At 28.8% G+C, this 9,524-nt stretch overlaps 1 protein-coding gene and 1 long non-coding RNA gene across 2 annotated transcripts; both read right to left on the bottom strand.

The window, feature by feature from the left end:
• Positions 1-827: 827 nt before the first annotated feature.
• On the bottom strand, positions 828-2,030 carry LOC111877604 (uncharacterized). The gene is made up of 2 exons (XR_002845471.3): positions 1,133-2,030; positions 828-1,000 (listed from the first exon to the last, which is right to left on the bottom strand). It is a non-coding gene; the product is annotated as an uncharacterized LOC111877604 (long non-coding RNA).
• A 2,846-nt stretch (positions 2,031-4,876) lies between these two features.
• Positions 4,877-5,874, bottom strand: LOC111877688 (uncharacterized). The gene is made up of 2 exons (XM_023874203.2): positions 5,716-5,874; positions 4,877-5,593 (listed from the first exon to the last, which is right to left on the bottom strand). The coding sequence occupies exons 1-2, from the start codon at positions 5,773-5,775 to the stop codon at positions 5,003-5,005; spliced, it is 651 nt and encodes a 216-aa protein (XP_023729971.1). The 5' UTR covers positions 5,776-5,874; the 3' UTR covers positions 4,877-5,002.
• Between the last annotated feature and the right edge of the window lie 3,650 nt (positions 5,875-9,524).

Below are 9,524 nucleotides of genomic sequence, written 5' to 3'. Positions count from 1 at the left end.
TAGTCTCCTTGAAATCATAAACCCTGCGTTCCAACTTTTTACCAAGAATATCTTTCACATATATACACAAGTAAACGACCTTTACCATCTCAAAACAAAAAAGCCGTCAGATACCAAGTATCTTACAAATTGTTTTCGTTGTTTTATATATAGTCATATAAGATACCGCACAAGAAAAACGTTTTTTTTTTTTTACCTTTTGGTCAATCGAAAAAGTCAAGGTAAAGTGAGGTTTTTTGAAATAAAATTGTATATTATTGGAAGTTGGCTTGTAAATTGAATATCGATAAAAAAAAAAGTTGCGAGTATTTTTTCTTTTTTTTGTTCATTTAGACATGAAAATATATAATTTATTAGTATTTTATGAATTTAAATATTCTTAATAGTTAATAGTTTATCAAATAAATAAATAATAAGTAGGTTCTTGCTTATGATATTAGTACTTAGGATAAATTACACGAATGGTCCTTGTGGTTTGGGGGAATCTGCACGTTTGGTCCTTAAAAAACTTTTTTTAACTTGGACCGTCTCTATTGTTTCTTTTTGTTGTGCGCTTAGTCCTCACTAGACTTGAAAAGACTATACTGCCCTTTTCCATTTCTTTTTTTATTTTTCATTATTTAAATAATTATTAATATTTATTATTAAAAAGAGATGGGTCCCACAACTACTTCCTTCCCAACTCCTTCATATATCCTTATCGGAAATACCTCACCGGACCACTCAATCCTTCTCCGGTAAAACAATATTCCCTCCAAGGTTTCAACACATTAGTTCATTCATTTTACCTGCAACTCATCAGTCCTTTATCTTATGAGAGCAATTCATGAACAAGTAAACATAAACTTGATGGATCTAATTACAAAAAGAACCCATATATAATCGATTAAATGCAGTCTACTAACAAAAACACAAATACAGTCTTCTAACAATAATACCCAAAATCAGAATCAAATATCAAAGCAACCCATCAATCTTCTCTTGGTTCATCTTCTCCAATCTATCAAGATTAGAGAAAAATCAATACAATTAGTCGGGGATGAAATCAAACCTAATTAAAAATCCTTAAATCAAAATGTACGCTAACAACATGAAGGAATTCTTAAACCAAAAGTGAAGCAGTTGTAATTACCTCAAATCCTACCCCCTCGCTTACTTGTCTGATCTCTTATGTGTATCCCAAACGAAAACTTAAATTGGGGTTGCAATTTTTGAGATTTTCTGGAAGGAACAAACCAGAGCAATTAAAGTGGTTTACCCATAACATATGGAGTCGAAGATGGTGCATTTAGATTGGATATCATGGGTGGAATCAGACGGTGAAAAAGGGCAGATTGAGGTTTAAGGTGAGGAGTGTGGTGGGTGGTGGAGTGGCGGTGGTGGTGGACTTCGGCAGAATGGCGGTGGATCTCATGCCATTCTCCGGTAAAACAAGAGATAGAGCGAGAAAAAAATAAACTAATGTTGAGCCTGAAATTTTTTCTTGATTTTTGCAAATCTTAAATCGATCTCAAAACCTAAATATATCTTCCACTGTAATATGAATTTTTATCGTACCCTTCACCGTATTTTGCCTCTCTCTATTTTGTCTTTGAAGAATCCATTGAATCAAACCGAAGATGCATCTTTCTCTTTTCTCTCTTCTATCGTCGGCAGGCTTCCATCACCACAACCCACTTGTCAACATCGCTGCAATGTGGACGAGGATTACTGTTCATCGCTTATCCCATTACCTTCAAGGAAATCTATGCGGGAAGTGTGTGTTTAGAACGAATGAGCAAATCGATGGATGAAGTGTGTGTTTCAGGCATTTGGTGATGTATTAAAAGAAATGGGTGTGTGAGAAGGCGGCCAAAGGGTTCCAGTAGGGCAAGAGGGTAACGAAGAATTCGGTAAAAAAAGAAGAATTTGAAGAGATAAGGGGTGTGGTGGGCCCAATTTCACATTATCTTTTATCATAAAAAATAATAAATAACAAAAAGAAAAGTAAAAATAAAATCAAAAAGGATATAATTGTCTTTCTAAGTCGACCAAGGGCTAAGTGCGCAACAAAAAGAAACAATAGGGTCGGTCAAAGTTAAAAAAAGTTGTTGACCAACCGTGAAAATTGACCCAAACCATAGGGACCATTCGTGTAATTTACTCTAATATTTAAGAATTACATTTTGGATTAGATGTGATATAAGCTTTATGATATTAGTATTTAAGAATGATATTTTGGATTAGATGTGATATAATAATGACATTTTGGATTAGATGTGATATAATATATATGGTTACGGTCATATAAACATATAAATAAAATAATTAATAAATAGTGAGTGTTAATATTTTTATTAGAAGAGAAAATTTGGTTGCTTATCTTGAGAAGGACGCAATTGATAACCGTAATATATATAGTTATATACCGACCTTAGTTGCACCCAAATATGATTTATTTATAATACCTTCCACTTGCCATTTTAATCAACCAATTTATATCATAATCAATTAGATAGTTTCCATCACAAGGGTTCATTTATATTTGTCGTCTTGTTTGTATTATCATATGATTTTTCTTGGTTTTTTCTATTTGTAAGAGAATTAAAACTTGATGTTTTTAAATAGACATTTTATGGATATCTTTTATTAAAAATCAATTTATGATCGGAGTATAATTTTTAAAATAATGTAATTCCAACCAACAAGAATAATTAAAGAGTAAATAATAGAAATGGTCCCTATGTTTTGATAGATTCGTAGTTTTAATCCCTAAATTTAAAAATTGATAGGTTATATCCATATGATTTATGAATATTGCAATTTTGGTCCTTGCTTCATATAAAACGACTAATTTATCATTCCTTTTTTTTTCATTTTCTTTTTAACAATTTATTAATATTAATATTATTATTATTATTATTATTATTATTATTATATAACAATTTTATGTGTTCTTTATTTTAATAGAATTTGTATAGATTTCTTATAAAATTATTTTTATTTTTTAAAATTATATATATATATATATATATATATATATATAATACTATTATTTATTCTTAGCTTTATTTATTTATCTTTATTTTTGTGGTTTAAAAATCTTTTAATATTTTTTGCGTCTTATTCGAATATATAACTTAATAATTTTTTACGTTTTGTTCGTTCACATTATATAACGTTTTTATATTTTGCTCGAATAAACAAATTAAAATAGATCCCTAGATAATTATCAAACATCAAATATATTTATTTAATGTTGTTTTTTTATGTGTTTTTCGTTTACATCATTCGTTTATGTGTTTTATTTTTTTTATTCAGTTTTAAGAGGTTATATTGTTGCTTTTTAAATGAATAATCTTAAATATTACGCTAAACAACTACCATACATTCATAACAACTATTGAAATAACATCTTTATTTTAACAACTATTTGTTAAAAGAATAATCTTAAATAAAATCTACCGTTTGTTAATACCCATTAGGTATATATTGTCTGAAATAATAAAAAATTCCCCTCATATTTATTTTAACAAAAGAAATAGTATTCAAATTAAAATACGAGGGGATTTATTTATTATTTTAGACAATAAAAACTTAATGAGTATTAATAAGCGGTAGAATTTATTTAAGATTATTCTTTTAATAAATAATTGTTAAAATATAGTTGTTATTTCGATAGTTGTTATGATGGTATGATAGTTGTTTATCCTAATATTTAAGATTATTCGTTTAAAAAGTAACAATAAAACTTCTTAAAACTGAATAATAGTAAAAAAACACATAAACGAATGGTGTAAACGAAAAACATATAAGAAACCAACATTAAATAATAATATTTGATATTTGATAGTTATCCGGTTTCTATTTGAATTTATTAATTTGAGGAAAACATAAAAAAAAAAAAAAGAAAAAAAGAAAAAAAAAAAAACGTTATATAATGTGAACGAACAAAACGTAAAAAAAAGTTAAATCATATATGCGAATAAGACGTCAAAAATATTAAAAGATTTTTAAATCACAAAAACAAAGATAAGTAAATGAATATATATATATATATATATATATATATATATATATATATATATATATATATATATATATATATATATATATATATATATATATATATAATTCAAATAATTAATTTAAAAAAATAAAAAAAATTTTATAAGAAACAATTCAAATTTTATTAAAATAAAGAAGAAATAAAATTGTTATATGATAATAATAATGTTAAAAAAAATGAAAGGTAAGTTAGTCTTTTTTATATGAAACAATGACTAATACTATAATATTCATAAACCATATACCTATCAATTTTTAAACTTAAAAATCAAAATCAAAACTACGTAATCTAACCAAAGCACAACCATTTCTGTAATTTACTCATAATTAAATAAGTGCGTATGTGTATATTGCTTAACCAACCCCTTTTTTTTAATATTCATGAACTTTTAGAAACCCGAAGTATCTTGTTTAACTTAAATTGCAAGAAAACCTTTGCATTCATTTCAGTATTGATGGCATTACAAAAGTCAACCATAAGATCCACCAATTAAATACTCCTCTGGTCGGTATATGATAATTGTAACAATTAATGTAATAAAATACTTAAATATTAATTGAATCAAAGAAAAAATAAAATATCTTCATTATATGTTCTTTCACACTATTAGTTAATTTGGAAACAAGTAACTTTAAACGAAAACGCTTCTATGCCGATGAGATATCATAAAAGATATGGTATTCTTTTCTTGAAAATAATTGCTGACACGTTTTATATCCTTTAAAGTCAAAATTTTAATTATAAGGAAATATATTTTTTTATCAAATTATATGTTTGAATGATTATTTTATAAATAAAACAAGTTTATTAAATAAACAAGTATATGGGTTTGAAGCAGAAACACCAAAGTAGTTGTTATTGCTAGTCATATTTACAAAATTCCGACTGAAAACTATCATATTAAATCAATGAAAAAAGAGATTTTTTTTTTTTCTTTTGAAAGTTTGAAAGAAACTACTTTCGGATCATAAACTCTTCACCAGATTGCCTATCGACCCGCCTGAACCACCTGCTCTTCTTTACTTTATCCGAACCCGACCCGGATTCACCCGCCGCCACGTGAGCGATATCTAACCCCTTTCCCACCGGCAAGAAAACCGACCTCACAATCCGCCGTGATCCACCATCAAACAAGCTACGCAACCGGAAATCCGACGCCGTCGTCAAGCTAGCGTTCTTGCAAACCAGCACCGCCCCACGGTGGCCGAATTTCGCCTCCTTTATTATCCGGGTGAAGTTATTTTTACGGGAATCCACCACCAAGAAATCGATCGTCATCCCTTTTACCGCCTCCTGCGGCTCCCCAACAACAACTTCCGGTGACATTCCAGCTTTTTCCATGGCGGCGGTGTACTCCGATTTCGAATCTTCATCGGGAACTATGCATACATGTCTGCCGCACGTGTGAGTACTTGCTACTGCCAGGCCAATGCTCGTTGTTGTCACATCCCCACGAGACCATGTTTCGACGATGAGCTTAGCGTTCCAACCGGCGGCCATCGCCGATATTAGCTCCGCCACGCTTGATCCTTCGAAAAGTTCACACTTTTTAAAGAAAAATGACAGCAGATCAGAAACAGAAAAGAAACTATTCAATACAATCCAACAGAGACTCAATTTTAATTTGCAGAAACACCCAGAATTGGATGAATTATGAGAGGGCTTACGGATTTAACGGTGTCCATAAAAGCTTTTGCTGCAATCTCCGGCGACCAAACAAGTTTCATCTTATTCCGATCAACTTCTTTTTCCTTTCTTTTTGTCTTTCAGGGTTTGGTGTGTGGGTATGTGTGTCAAATGAGAAATTGTTGCTTTCTTTGCTATTTATATTTCAGAGTGATGAGATAGGAAAATATTTTGTTCCAAAATATCTTCAACAAACATAAAACATAAATGAGTGTTTATAATATTTTTTTATAATAGTTTGACAATCGCGTATTAGATATTTATAAAATTTATTTACAATAAATTATACCATAAAATTACTGAAATTGTTTTTGTAGTTTGGTGAAATTGAACATTTGGTCCTTTAGTTTTTTCTTTTCTTTTTCTCTCTCTCTTTTTCACTCGAACAATCTCTAACATATTTTTTTTATTGTGTTTCTCGTTCATGTGAATGACCCTTGTGCCCTTTCTAATTTTTTTATTTAGTTTTATTATTAGTTTTTATTTTGTTAACAAAACAAATTAAAATGTTCCATTTCACAACCCCTCCTACAATCTTCTTTTAAACCTTCTAACTATAGAAAACCCTAAAAGACACTCTACCACCATCTTAGCCCCTTCACCGTACCGATGGCGGAAAACCACTTATGTCCGCCTCTCCTCCTCCCACCGTCGAAAAACTATCACCTACAACTCTAAACCAACACATTAAAACTATATGCACACACAACTCTATTAACTTGGTGGTTCTTAATGCATGTTCAATGGCAATTTTTTTTATAAATTAATGTTGTAGATTTTTTTTTCTTATTGACCACTTATACTATTAGATTATATATCCTTTTTTATTTTTCTATTTCTAGTGGTCGATATGTTCTTATGCTTTCATAATTTGTACATGTAATCCCTTAGACTTTTGATGACAATTTTTTTTATAGTTTATTGACCACTTAATAGGTCGGATTAAATATCGTTTTTGTTTTTTTATTTTGACCATTCAATTATATTTAGGGTCAATCATTTTCATTCATTGTACATTTAACCCTTACATTTTAATCATATTTCATTTTATCTTTACTTATACTTTAGTTCTAACTTTTATACTATTTAATTCTTTTTCTATTAAATATTTAATAACATCTCATCCATAAAATATAAATTTTATAATGATAATATAATATTTTCGTTCTTTTTATTTTATTTTTGTAACTATTATATAAGAATTTTTCATATTTTCCGTATACAGATAAAGAATTGATATAGTTATATTTATATGTTCGTATTAAAATATAATTTATGTTTAAAATTAGACTAATTAGAAAAGAAGATTTTATAAAATATTTTATATAAATGTGGATAAATTAATTAGATTTATAGAAAAAAACTATTTAAAAGATAACTAAAATCACTGAAAAAATTATTTATTTAAAGTTCAAAATTATTTATTTCTATATACAAAAAATTATTTATTAAAACGAGTGTTATGTTTGACCACTGATTTGACTGCATCCGCGTTATTCAAAAACATTTTGTGGAGCATTTAGGACAACGATAGTTTCTTGGCCCAGTGTTGCATCTAAAACGAATCTAAGCGAAAATAAACACATAACAATGAAACTATATATTTTTAAATATATAAATCAAGTAAAATAAGTGGTTATTATTTATATCATTTTTGTATAATAAATTAATTAAAAGCTTTTTATATAAAGTGTACACTCGCGGTTTTACTATGATGACCATAATGGTATCCACAACGATTTGGTTTTTCCGGATGCATTTTAAAAAAAAAATGAATTTTTTTAGTAATATGAAACTACTAAAATTTTCTGTGACACATCTACTATGAAATCTTATATTCCCCCATAAAAGTGTATATTTGGAAAATTGACATTAGCTTAAATTTTGAGTGTAGGCATCTTGCCCACACCAACATAATCCATAGTACGTAAGCGCACATGTAGGCAGAGTCCCATTTATTTTTAATAAACTTATATTTGTTCGGTTCATATGGGAAAGTAGATGTAAGAATGATACAAGCAAACCAATTGGTTTACTTTGATTTAATTATATGATCCAGTTTTATTTATGGACAACATAAATTATTTAAATCATGAAGTATAAAATGTAACTTCATTTGTTAGTTTTAATGGGTTTGATAATCAATTCCTTTTGTAAAAGAATTGATTATAAAAATCTAACATTTTACCGAATTGGTTAAGTGAATGATTGTTTATTAAATATCCACGTATATTTTTTCTAGATTACTTTCACGTAATTCAAGAATAAAACAAAAGTAAACTTTGATCGAAATCTTAGAATGTTATAAAGCAAAAGTGAAATTGAAGAATGGGAATTCAAGATTTGTGTTTCTTGGTTGAAAAGTGTCTAACCTTGGATTCCTCTGTTTCGAGAAGACTGGCCACACGGAGCATCTTGACCAAATGATCTTATTATTAATTTATAATATTTCATCATCAATTCATAAAAAAAGTGGGATAACTGTTAAATTCTTATAATCTATGAGCTAATATACTAACAATGTAATCTTAGACTATTATCTTAGTTGTAGAATGTAATATTCAGTTTTTTACGAGAGCAAAAAAATAACGTTGTGTATATATGTATCATCTAAGCCATCAACTTCAAAAATAATAACATTTTATCTATACACATTAAACCCAACAAAAATTGTCGGGTCCCATACAGAAAGAACACCCCGAGCACTATTGCAACTGGATGTTTCCCTGCACAATCTTTACTTTGAATAAGTCTAATTTAGTCATTAAATTTTCTTAATTGCACACCCAAAAAACTAATACGTTGTTCCACACAAATATTTTTTAACCCAACACCTATTCACAATACCGTGTACACCATATATATTTAAAGAGATGATATGCTATCATTTGTTTACTTCTTGGGCATCAATTCGTGTAATTAAAACTTTTAGATATTCTTTACATCGATTCCTTTCGTACCGAGTTACCAATTTCACTATATTGATTTATCATTTATGTCTCTAGTTAAAGGAATACCATTCTTTTGTAATTTCATACGTAATCTACAGGGACGGAACACGAACATTATCACTGGAGGGGCCAAAACCAAAATACTAAGAAAAAATCACAAAATAATATAAAAACTCGAAGTTATTACAAAATTATAATAACTACTATTACCATATAACAAGGTTAACCATTAATAATAAATATAGCAAAATAACTTTTAAACATAGTTATTCAAAACACTTATTTGTAAGTTTTTGACTTTATAAGATTTTTAACAAAAACAGGCAGGAGATTGGTATTTTGACTTATAATTCTATATTAAAAACATTTGTTCTATAAAATTTTATGGTATTCTTTTGTTTAGTTAAATAACAATTTAAAATTAAAGGATTCTCCCTTTTTACAATGTTGTAGTACTTTGACAGCTAATAACCTAATCTGTCATTTAATTTTATCATATCTAAGTTCTATTAATCTAGTAATAGAAACTAGAAAGAGGGGGAAAAAGAATAATGAGAAAAAGAGAAAGAATTTACAGATGACAGACGAAGAACTCACAGCTTCGGAGGTTGCTGGTCAGAGTTGCAAATCGGCGAACAACGAAGAGGATAGATAAAAAGCGCACCGACGACGACGGTCGTTGGTCGGTGTTCCAGTTCAGGAACGACAGAGAGAAGAGGCCAAGAGAGCAGAAAGGTCACCGAAGACGGAGAGAAGAAAGGGATCGGTTGGCACTCCGGAGGCAGCCACCATATTTTCTGATGAAAAGTGTGATGGACGTGTACACATCTTAGCGGGTT

This window comes from Lactuca sativa, chromosome 3 (assembly GCF_002870075.4).
Source record: "Lactuca sativa cultivar Salinas chromosome 3, Lsat_Salinas_v11, whole genome shotgun sequence".
Taxonomy (NCBI): domain Eukaryota; kingdom Viridiplantae; phylum Streptophyta; class Magnoliopsida; order Asterales; family Asteraceae; genus Lactuca; species Lactuca sativa.
This window is presented reverse-complemented; position numbering and strand designations above follow the sequence as displayed.

What these genes read in the sequence shown, in the direction of transcription:
- LOC111877688 (XM_023874203.2), bottom strand. Translation starts at nt 5,775, where the DNA reads ATGAAACTTGTTTGGTCGCCGGAGATTGCAGCAAAAGCTTTTATGGAC. An exon ending in TTATGGACACCGTTAAATCC is followed by an intron (nt 5,594 to 5,715) that starts GTAAGCCCTCTC and finishes TTCTTTAAAAAG; the next exon opens with TGTGAACTTTTCGAAGGATC.